General features: G+C 42.1%; 1 protein-coding gene across 1 annotated transcript in view; it reads left to right on the forward strand.

The window, feature by feature from the left end:
- Positions 1 to 5,671: 5,671 nt before the first annotated feature.
- LOC123986033 (alpha-2-macroglobulin-like) overlaps positions 5,672 to 12,082 on the forward strand; it is a gene marked incomplete at its 3' end in the record, with an annotated part of 38,860 nt that continues 32,449 nt past the window's right edge. The window contains exons 1-10 of the mRNA XM_046074087.1: positions 5,672 to 5,789; positions 5,903 to 6,012; positions 6,098 to 6,265; positions 6,446 to 6,673; positions 9,613 to 9,676; positions 9,790 to 9,935; positions 10,441 to 10,590; positions 10,987 to 11,130; positions 11,230 to 11,317; positions 11,431 to 11,560. Of these exons, the coding sequence (XP_045930043.1) occupies positions 5,672 to 5,789; positions 5,903 to 6,012; positions 6,098 to 6,265; positions 6,446 to 6,673; positions 9,613 to 9,676; positions 9,790 to 9,935; positions 10,441 to 10,590; positions 10,987 to 11,130; positions 11,230 to 11,317; positions 11,431 to 11,560 (1,346 nt within the window). The remainder of the gene's footprint in view (positions 5,790 to 5,902; positions 6,013 to 6,097; positions 6,266 to 6,445; positions 6,674 to 9,612; positions 9,677 to 9,789; positions 9,936 to 10,440; positions 10,591 to 10,986; positions 11,131 to 11,229; positions 11,318 to 11,430; positions 11,561 to 12,082) is intronic.

Here is a 12,082-nt window from a genome sequence, read left to right on the forward strand (position 1 = left end):
TTAAATACCATCTGCAACTCGTTGTTGAGAGCTGCAGTAATTTTTTCTATAGCTGGTGCAGGCATATAAAGTGTTACATCATCCGCATACATAGACATAGATGCTCTTTTACAAACCAGTGGGAGATCATTCGGAAAGATAGAGAAAAGCAATGGTCCTAGTGATGACCCTTGTGCCCCACATGCTACAAACCCAACCTTTGAGAGGCTTCCACTGAAACACTAGACACTTCTTCAGTTCTGACTGACTGGTAGGGAAACTCAACTATTTAACCTCTGTGGGATCTTTGGCTTGGATCGTCTGTACCGCTGGTTCATTATTGCTCGTGGCTGTGGTAACGACAGTCGTCATGGTCATTAGAGTCACCTGTGGCCAAGTCTGAACAACCATCATTGGTATCTTCACTAGAGCTGACCGATATTATTGGCCGGCCGCTAATATCGGCCGTTATGAGCTAATTGCATTTAATCAGCATCGGCCGTTTATAACAGCAGATATATGACAATTACAAAAGCAACATAGAGTCAGATCCTTCACTCATGTCATGGGTGTTGCATAGTTTGCCCACCAGAGGGCACGCTGCAGCTGTTTACTACACTGCCTCACCACAAAAAACACAGAAGAAAACAATCAGCTGACCGCAGTCTACCGGTGCCAGCCTACCCGCAGCATGTAGAAACATGCAGAGGGCTGTGTTAGCAGTAAATCGGTCTTTTGTCATGTTAATTACATGACTTTAATAATTATAATGAAAACAGCCACAATCACTTCTCCTCTCCTGAAAACATTCATGACTTGCAAACCCTCCCGTTTTTCACTCCCCTCTTCCAGCTTCCTACCAGCTCTCAGCAGTTAAATGTTACGGTAGCTGGGTGTTGGAAGCTACGCTGCTGACCAACTTGATTGTACATTTATTTTTGAAACAGCGTATCAGTTCTAGCAAACGGTCCACCTTTGACGCTAGTTCATCACTTCTAAATATTCTCTACAATCACGTAACGTTACAGCAGTTCATGCTGCCCGTTGTTAAATTAGCCACAAAGCTAGTGCACTTCCTGGGAAATGATGAAAGGACAGCATTGTGGGTGATATGGGGTGGCGTAGACCCCCTCCTCTGTTCAGCGACAGCTTCTCAACCCCGGTGTAAATGCTTCCCTAACACATCTTTCAAACCATCCATCTTCTCGGTCTAAAATGTGCACCTGGTGGTCCTCAAACGAGTGTCCTCTGTCCTTCAGATGTAAATAAACTGCAGAGTCTTGACCTGAGGAGTTAACCCTTCTGTGTTGAGCCATGCGTATATGTAGTGGTTATTTAGTTTCCCCAATATACAGGTCTGTGCATTCCTCACTGCACTGAACTGCATACACAAGATTGCTTTTCTTGTGTTTGGGGGTGCGGTCTTTGGGGTGTACCAGCATCTGTCTTAGTGTGTTCTTGGGTTTAAAAAAACACAGGGATGTTGTGTTTGTTGAAAATCCTCCTGAGTTTCCCTGATACTCCAGACACGTAGGGAATCACATTGTTGTTGCGTTTGATCTTCTTTTCCCCATCCCCTGTTGTGTTGGTCTTCAAAGGTCCATTTAGGGTATTCACAGGCTGTAAGTGCCCCCTTCAGGTGGTTCTGTTCCTTCTCTCTGGCTTCTGCACTTGTTTTGGTCTGCCCTGTGGTGCAGGGTTCTGATGACTCAGCAGTTTACTTCGTTGGATAACTATGACCTGGTTGACTGAGAACCTTCACAGACGGTGATGCTGTTCAACCCACGGTAATCTATACAAGGAAGTTTTATCCTTCTTGGCAACAAAAAAGAAGCCCGTGCCCACAGGGGAAGATGAGGGGCGGATAAGACCAGCTCTTAAAGAATCCGTAATGTACGTCTCCATAGCTTCCCTCTCAGGGCGAGACAGGTTATACAGGCGGCTCCTGGGCAAGGGGGTGCCCTGGAGGAGGTCTATAGCACAGTCATAGGGGTGGTGCGGAGGAAGAGAGAGAGCCAAATTTTTGTGAAAGACTTCACTTAAACTGTAGGTCTGAAGTTGGATTACAGGGACTAGTTATTCCCCCCCCGAGAGAGGAACTGTAGACAACAAGCAGGTGGACAGGCAAAAAGGGCTCCAGCTTACAATCTGGCCAGCTGACCAGTCAATATGCGGGTTATGACACTTAAGCCAGGGATAACCTAAAATAAGGGGGGTGTTGGGGGCCGCAATAAGTTTAAAAGATATTTTCTCCCTGTGATTGCAAGACAAAATTAACTCAATGGGGGTGGTTACCTGCGTGACTTTGGCCAAAATCCTGATAAAGTGACCCCTGGTACCACAATAGATGCACTCACCAGACCACCTCCAGGGATGGTGCTCCGCTGGGGTTAAGTGGGCACGGCCTAGCTGCATCGGTTGAGGCTCAGGGAGAAGGCTGGGGGAAACAACAAGTACTGGGATCTAGGGCTGCAGCTAATGATGATTTTAATATTTTAAGTTTCTATAGATTATTTCAACGATTCATCGATGCGTCGTTTAAGAAGTACTTTTGCGGCGCCCCCCGGAAACAGGATCAGCTGTGCATGTTTATGGGTGATGGATATTTATAAGTCCTTTCGGAAAATCATAGGGTGTCATACAGCAAACATCAGACCAACAACCAGAGAGCTGCTTAACAAACACAAACATCACCCGAGTGCTTAACAAGTTATACTACAGGCTCGTGCAGACTACACGACTTTCAGCGTCGACCAATGGCCGTGCAGTTCACACAACTTGCCATAATATGACGTCAGTCTTGAAATCGTTGTGGCGTTCACACTACGTGACTGATCGTTGACAGGGGGTCACACACACTACAGGAACTGACAACACCTATGGCACCCGCCGCTGGTTCCCAAACCACTTTTATCAAGAAAACACGCGTGAAATGTGAAACGGGAAATGAGCGATCCTGCACACGAAACAGCTGTTTGTTATTATAAAGATGGCGATAATATAGACAAAGAATATGGTTGAAAGGATGGATTAGCACATGCAGGTAGAAGGGATTGTCTGAGCTACAGAGAGCTGGAGGGGAGTTAAAAGGTACAACTCCCCTGACACCCAGTTAACTCATGACTGTGAGGTTACAACTCACGGCCCAAAATGGAGAACAACAAACGCACGTGTGAACATTTTCAGCTCAGGACTGCGGATTACTTTGGCTAGCCTTCAACTCAACAATCAATCATGATTTCAGTTAAATGCTAAAGTTGCTGTTACTGTTACCTTGTCTGTGGTCCGCTGGCAGAACACCGGGGGCTTTCTGATAAGGCGCCGTCATGCTGTTGCTGAGGCGACAAATTTATTGTTTTTTACGGTGGACGGTAACATTACAGAGTTGTTGTTTTCTTTAGCTTGAAATAATCCCATACTTGGGACACTTTCTTTTTTGTCCCTCACTGTTTTCTTTCTCTTCCTCCACTTTTCAAACAGCGCCATCATAATCACGTCGTGTTCACAGCGCAAACGCGATGTGCAACAGTAACAAATGTTCGTGCGAAACACTGTGCTGTATAGTTACATGTATTAAACGAAGCATCGATGCAAAGAATTTGTGTCAAAGCATTTTATGAATCAATTTTATTGATTTAATCGATGAATTGTTTCAGCCCTACTGGGACCTCTCAGGGCTCAGGGGGCCCCACAGCAGGGACATATAGCTGAGGAGGGGGTCAACAAACTGACCGCTCCCGGCGCCGCTCTCGCAGGTGGTTGTCCAGGCGTATAGCCAGAGAGACCAGAGTGGAAAAGTCGGCTGGTTCTTCTCGAGAAGCTAATTCATCTTTTATCTTCTCACTGATCCCTTTTCTGAATGTACCCAGGAGAGCTGTATCAATCCAACCTGAGTCTGCAGCTATGGTCCTGAACTCAATGGAATAATCAGCCCCTTGCCAGAGGTTTAACAGCTGTCTAGCAGCGTTAGGAGTGTCATAATAAAGATGATGATACACGGGGCGACTTTTTGAGCAATGTTGCTGGGCAATGTTGCTAGTGGCAAGTCCGACTATGTTTTGAACGGATAGTGGCGGTGCGGTGCGGGTGGCAGAGTGGTGGGGGAAGGGAATTACGGTAGTATTCTTTACTCATTACCATTGACGGCAACGTTGCCTTGCAACATTGCTCAAAAAGTCGCCCCGTGTATCATCAGCTTTAATCGATACGGCAATATATCGTTGTACATTTTTCCATGATATTGTATCGATATTCCAGTCCATCTTATACATAATATTTTAAAAAATAGCGCTTCGGCGGTTAGCTCAATGCTAACATATAATGGGAATCTCCATTAACTTGCTAACGGACATTAGCATCGTGATCGCAAAATACAATCTTAACATAAACTACACATATTGCTTCACATGCTGAACATCCCGAGTTACATACTGTGCAAATACTTAAAGAACATGTTTCCTGAGCTCTGTGAAATAAAAAAGAGCTGCTAACTTCACTGTCTTGATCTACTAACATTAATCTCCTGCTTCTGCATGTCACACAGACCAGCTACAGCAACCCCAAAGGGTCAAACCCAATATTCCCAGTGGCCTAAAAATAGAGCTATCAGTAGGAAGAGGAAGGGCAGCACAATGCTGTGTCACTGAACAGTTATAACATAATGTGATGTACAGATTAGACTTAGGTGGTACACAGCAATTTGTGATTGCAGTAAAAGATTCAGTGAATTTGTATTTTATGTGCCTTTTTATAAACAAATGTTTTCATAATAATTTTTCATAGTTGCTCTGTAGTTTTATTTACAGACTGAGCAGAATTGTGCTGTTTTCTAACAGTTTGGATTTGCAGCAAATAAATAGCAAATAAAAACTAACTTTTTCATGGGCATTTTGTATTAATAGTTAGACAGATATCGTGATGGATAACTTTAGGATTTTCAAGCGATATATTGATTATCGCAGAATTGCTGTATCGTGATATTATCATTATCGTGAGCCGTGTATCATATTGTGAGGTACCCTGCGATTCCCACCCCTAGTTGCCACTATGGTCGGGGTGATCAAACACTTCCTTGAGTGCAGAAATAAACTGGTTGAAAGTCAGAGAGGAGACAGGTAAATTAGCGTTAGCAGACTCAGCCCATGTCAATGCGCTCCCCCTTAACAGTCCCAGAATGTAGCGAATCGTGGACTGATCTGAGTAAAAGGTTAAGGGGCACTGAGAAAAAAACACTGAGTATTGAAGCAAAAATCCCCGGCACTTATTTAACTCACCGAAAAAGGTTTGGCATCCGGTGCATAGGACTCCCTTTGCAGAGGCGGCGCTGGCAGAGCTGGCTGGCCTTAGCGGGTTAGTGTAGATACTTGTTCAGTTAAACAAGACAATTGATCATTCATGGTTTGCCTTTCCTCCAAGAGCGTCCAGATCAACTGGTTGTGTTGTCCAAGCAAAACTCTCTGATGGCTGAGGACGGACTGGCTCTTTGAAGCCTCCGACCCCGTATCTACTGGATCCATGTCGTGGCCAGATCGTTCTGGTGCATGGCAAAAGGATGCAGGAGCAGACACAGGATTAGGGTGAAATAACAGAGGATTAATTGACAGAACGTTGGTAGTAGATTCCAGTGCTTGGTGACAGAGAGTGGGCAGGCAGGCAATAATATATAATAATAGTTATATATTGTACTTTCTAGATGGACAAGAAAGGCTGTGTCACTTTTACCTTCAAGATGTCAACTTTCACAAAACATGACCAAAACGCACTAGAAGATATACTGGACCTCAGTGCCAAGGTAGAGGAGGAGGGGACAGGCAAGTATAATATCTTATATTATATTTACATTTTAAAAAGAGAGCTGATATATTAAGAAAATTACAATGTCATGTGTTTAAACATTGTTGTAACATGGAAGCTTCTTGTACAGGTATTTCACAACCACAGAGGAAGAGAATAGGGATTTCATATGTTGTTGGAAAGCTGTCCTTCATTGACACACCCAAGATTTATGACCAAGGATCAAATGTGGAGGGAAAAGTAAGTACATGTGGTCTCCACTTCTTCAGTCTGATTCTATTCACAGTGCAAATGAAGCCATGATACAACTTTGTGCTTCTAACAGGTTAAAGCAGTTCACTACAATAATACACCCATTCCTGACATGCCAGTGTACCTGTTTGCGGGTGTAAGGTGGTCAGCACGTCTGGTACAGAACCTCACAACTGACAGTGATGGGATTGCCACCTTCTCATTCAGCTCTGCTGACTTTGAAGGGGACATCCACCTCTACGTAAGTAACAGGTAGCACTAACAGCCTGTAAGCCATCATGCAGTCAAAAGCTGAAACCTAACCTCTCAATATTCTGGCCATATAGGAACTGTTTACTATTTCTATACCTAGACATTTCCTTTAGCTGTAAGAACTGAACTCACTTGAGCTCATTTATGGTGTTTCTCTTCTGCAATCTAGGTTGGCAACAAACAGACGCTGGACTATGTTGGTTATAGAATGCCATACTATGTGGTTGGAGATCACATGTTGTCTATGGCCAAACCGTTTTCTCCTGATACTAAAACAGCCAGCACCCTGGAGGTGAAGAAGAAGGATCAGCTACTTCTCTGTGACAGAGAAGAAGACATCTCCATCAAATACACTGTAGTTGGAGAGACCCAGGGCTCTGTGGATGTGATGTATCTGGTGAGTGGTTCTCTTCCAGAGACATGGACTAGGGGTCGACCAATAATCGGCCTGGCCGATTATCGGCGCTGATATTCAGCATTTTTCCAATAATCTGCCTTTGTTATTTTAAAAACAGATACCGATATAATTAATTGATAAAAAAAATGAGCTTCTTTGGCTCTGATGCAGCCACCTCTCTCTATCTGTACTCACCACTCTATGGGCTGGAGCAATATCCCACCCACAGTGCTAGCTGATTGGTTACAAGTCACGAGTAATAGTCATCAACTCTGATCATTGTGCGGGAGTAGCCAAAAGAACGCGCAAGCCACCACGCTGCAGCCCCTCCCCTCCTCTCTCAGCAGAGCTCCGCATACACACACCGAGTGTAGCTTGTTAGCAGAGATCAGTGTAGCTTACACAAGTTGACCATAACTACGCCTACACGCTACGTTACTGTAAGTAAGTGCTGCAGTACTAGTACCAGTAAAATGCTGATACTGCATCAGTATAACAAGCAGAAACGTGCACAAAGCAATATTTTAATCTGCTCTGTCTCATCCACCGCAGCTGTATTTTGGTTTTACACAAGCACATGTGCTAGCTCGGTTAATAGCTAGTTATAAACAAGCTAAATCTCTCTGTCTAGTCTGTTTAGCTGAGATGCTTTGTACCAGGGGCGATTCTAGGATCAGACCTTTAGGGCTGCTCAGCCCCTAATGTGAATGTAGCATGCATACAATGCCTTGCAAAAGTGTTCACTACACATGCGCACAGATGCCCCCTACCTTGAGGGTTGGGATTACAAATTAGGATTTATTCACGCACACAAACATTTATTAAAAGCTTAGTTCTTTTCTAATTTTTTTATTTACAGCATTAAACGTTGAAATGCATATTGTAATAGGCTGTATATTAACTTATTGGGAGAAAACTGGTGGTTCTATGTAAAAACAGACGTTGAGCACCCCCATATCGCCAAAATGGCATGATCCTCGTTTCATTGCGAAGCTTCGACTGTGAGATTAACAGTAGAATCAGGCTCCGCCCATCGAAACATCGAATCTTCGACAATTCAGGGTCAGCCCTAGAAATGTGGTAAGTTAAATGACTTTGATAGAGTAATAGTTAACCTGGGTTACTGTTACACTTTAAATAGGTTACCGATTATAAGTTACCCTATTACATTTCCAAAGTAACCTTCCCAACACTGCCCAGTGTTACAGCAGTTTAATTTTTGTGAAATGTTTCCATTTATAAAATCCATGAAAAACAAGTCTACATTGGTCTTTAATTTATTAATGCTAAGTAAATACTTGTCAATAATCATAACATTCATGCAGAACAATTACGGTAGGTTGTAGTATTTACTCGCACATTGTGCTCATAAATCATTTTTCTGCTTCCCATGTATTTATTTTTGGGATATATGCAAGTGAAATACTCTGTAGAGCCCTGCATCATCCATCCTGGCAACTGGTCCCCTCGCGCTGCTGTTCTGCTTGTTTTATCAGCAGGTGCCGTTGACTTCTCATCTCTTTTACAGTTAATGTTCTAACGTTACATACTGCAACTGGCTTTCCTGGAGGGGAATATAGCAAACATTTGAAATACGCCCGGAGTAAGTTTACTGCTACCAACATGTCATGTGAACAGCCCGTCAGAGTGCTAAAATAGTTAAAAATAATAACAAATAATAAAAAACTACAATACAGTCCCATAAAATCCCTCTTCTTCAGCTTTGAGTAGGCCTCTTCCTGGTTAGCTTCCCCTGTGCTGGACCCTGACTCTGCTGATTGTACAGATATATATGCATGAGAAGAACAGCAGTAATAAATGTGACAATGTAACAATAATACAATTTCTAATTCTATCTCTACATATGATTTCCTACTCAGCCCTGCAAACTGCCCCTGTCCCTAACGTTGTTTTTTCTGGTTCCATTGTCCTTCTCCTCCTCCTCCTCCTGTAGCTCCTCCTATTGCTTCTCTCCCTCCTCATCAACATGACTGGGGTCATCATCACCCTGTCCCTCTGCCTCACCTCCACTGACCTTAACAACTAATATACATACAAACACAAAGATTCCTCGCTTATAGAAGGATGTTGTCTTGGAGTGGTAACACATTGCAAATTAATATATATATATATATATATATATATATATATATATATATATTAAATGCATTACTAATAGTGCACCTATTTCTTCTGCTTGCTGGGTCCTGCCTCATCTGTCACGTGCCACAGCAACTTCTACCAAGGAAGCGGTCGGTTACTGTGGCACATTCAGCTGCGTCGTGTGCTGACATCTTTTTCTTTTTAATTCTTATTTTTCGGCACCACACATTTCTTTTTCCTCTTTCTTTCTTTTTGCCATATTTACCGTCATTACATTTACATCAGTTGGTAACGCTCATGTCCGTCAGTGTTGTGGGTTACACTTTTATGCAGAGAAGATGACTTTATGAGATTCTTTACTGTAGCCAGCTACCTAATAAGCCTAACATATTTCTACATCAGTGTACATGCAGAACAGGTTTTACTATATGATCTTATGTATTATTTTAATTTAAATACATGCAAATATACTTTTTGTTTCCTTTTAGTTTATGGTTTACCATTTACAGTGTGTGCTTCCATGGGCGCTGACATTGTTTTCTGACGTCATTCGGTTGCTACTCCTGAAGTCGGGGTACATATTTTTTCTCCGAGTTCACAAGTAGGAAATCCGACTTCATGTGGTGTTTCGGGATAGTTTTCAAGTTGGAGGTCGATTTCCCAGTTCTGAGTTGCCTGGAATGCAGCATTAGGCTCAGTGTATGAATATGTGTGATTGGGTGAATGCAATGTAGTGCAAATGCTTTGAGTGGTCGCAAAGACTAGAAAGGCGCTATACAAATACAGAGCATTTACATTTACTGTTGCATTCTGTCGTTTTCTCTCAAATTCTCTAGGTCTTATCCAGAGGAGCCATTCTCATGCAAGGAGTTAAGCAGGTTGAAGTACAAGATAAATCAGGTGGACAACACATTAAAATCACCCTTTAAATTAGCATGACCTGATCACCTTTGAGCTGCATTTTCTTGACCTATGGAGGCATGTGAATGATGACCGTTGGTATGTTGTTTCAGTGACTGAGGGCGAGGTGTCCTTCAAGTTGACAGTGTCTGCAGAGATGGCACCACAGGTCCAGGTTGTAGCTTACACCGTCCTCCCCAGTGAGACTGTGATCGCCCACAGTGCTGACTTCTCCACCGAGAAATGCTTCAGTCACAAGGTCAGTGAGAGAAGAAGACGCGTGGCAGCGACTGTGCATGTCAGATCTACATCTGCCACGTGTAGAATCAAAGTGTATATTTGTTTTTCAAAAGGTCAGTTTGTAACTCTTTAGGGAAAGTAGGACATTTTTTTCACGTTGTCGAATTAATTACTTTAACCTCATATTCCACGCGTATGGTGGTATAATCTGTGTGCAGTTGCAGTGCTTACTAGTTATTCTACAAGTTAATTCATACTGTGGGTAAAGCTTGTCCCTTGTCTGAAGCCACGGCATACAAATCAAAGTTAAGTTCAGTTAGCCAATACAAAGAGAATGGATTGTTATATAAATGTATAAAGTGCAGCATTTAAACCTGACCTCGTCACTGTCAGTGATTTAATAAAAAATCTGATAAAAAAATCAATCTGGGAGATGTAAGAGAGTAAATCCACATTTGTGCCATAGGTTCTGATCTTACACCACTGAAGTCCAGATGGCATGATGTGTTTTCTGTATGTGTCAGGTGTCGCTGGAGTTTTCTCCGTCCTCAGCTGTCCCAGGAGAGGAAACCATCCTGCAGGTGACGGCCCAGCCAGACTCTCTGTGTGGTGTTAGTGCTGTCGACCAGAGCGTCCTCATCAAGGAACCAGGGAAGACTCTGAATGCAGACAAGGTAACTGCTAGAATCAACCGATCCAAGCGGTGCACATTCATTTCATTTACATTCCCTCTGCATAATCTGTTGCACTGTTAACATCATCAGAGGTGACATTTTAATTCTGCTGCTCCTAATGTCCTTGTGTCATGGATAATCTTTCTTCCTTTTCTGTAATACAGCTGTTAAATGCTGATTTTGTTTACCCAGTTTTACCTCACTGTTATAAAACTGCTATACAAAGACGTTATGACATATGTGAGGTGTATCCCTCTGTGAGTCTAATGTATGTATAAAGACACTGTTTTGACAGATACACTTTACAGCAGTTTACTAATTGTCAAATCTTCATAAAACAAACATTTCGCAGTTCTTAGCTTCTTAGCTGAATCAGGTTGCTACCTTTCTTTACAGATATTTGCCTTGTTGCCTGTCAGAACAGCATCCTATATTCCATATGAGGTTCAAGATCCTGATGAATGCTTACATGTGAGACCTAAAAGATATGTGCCATACCCTAGAGGCGTCAATGAAGATCATGTTCATTCAGTTTTCCAGGTACTTCCTGCAAAAAAAAAAATAAAATACAATATAAAGAATATATTCATAAATTTTGTTGTTATACATTTGTATGTTGTATGTTGTTGAATAACCTAGTATGTGGGGCTGAAGATAGCAACAAACTTGGTTCTCAGAGTTCCTTGGTGCGTCAAATACAAAGGAAGAGAATACCACCATGGCCCTGGTGACTTTTTTTTTTTTGCTTTATCAAAAGATACTGAATATTTACCAACATTTATACAGCTCACTGTGTTATTGCTACGCTCTGCTACTGATGGAATATTTTCTTGAATGAAGTGGCAATATCGAGAGTATTGAGTGCCGAACCTGGTCCTGCTCTCGGATATGGTAGATCACTTTCATCACCAATAGAGACAGTCCGCACTTTCTTCCCTGAGACCTGGATTTGGGACCTGGTGGAAGTTGGGTGAGATTCTGTCACAAAGAGCTTTGATGATCATAACTGCATTTGGGCCCATAGAGTATGTGCACTAGAATGCTTCTCTCTAACTTCCCTGCACACATTAATTGCACAAAGATAATAAACTGACACCGCTCATCAAGAATTTTATGTTAATTAAATTAATTCAATAGATTGTTATACAAAATAATTATTGTCCCTTTAGAATGTTTGTGACACTAAGGGACATATAGTTACAGTTTCTTTTTATCATGATCGTGTATTAGAAAAAACCCTTTTGGGCTAGTGTGCATCATGCTCACGGTTATGCTTCTTATGTAGCTTGAGAAATTATTGAGTTTCTTCAGCAACACGGAACTTTTGTGAGTTTGTGACTGAAATCAATGCAGCATATGAAATAAACAATTTTAGATGTACTCAAGATATTTTAGATCATAGTAACTATAATGTAGTGTTATTGGTGCAGTTAATCCTACACACTAATCATCTTCTCACATTGTTTTTCTTTGTCTAATCTGAGTTATGTCA

Source organism: Micropterus dolomieu, linkage group LG17 (assembly GCF_021292245.1).
Source record: "Micropterus dolomieu isolate WLL.071019.BEF.003 ecotype Adirondacks linkage group LG17, ASM2129224v1, whole genome shotgun sequence".
Classification (NCBI taxonomy): domain Eukaryota; kingdom Metazoa; phylum Chordata; class Actinopteri; order Centrarchiformes; family Centrarchidae; genus Micropterus; species Micropterus dolomieu.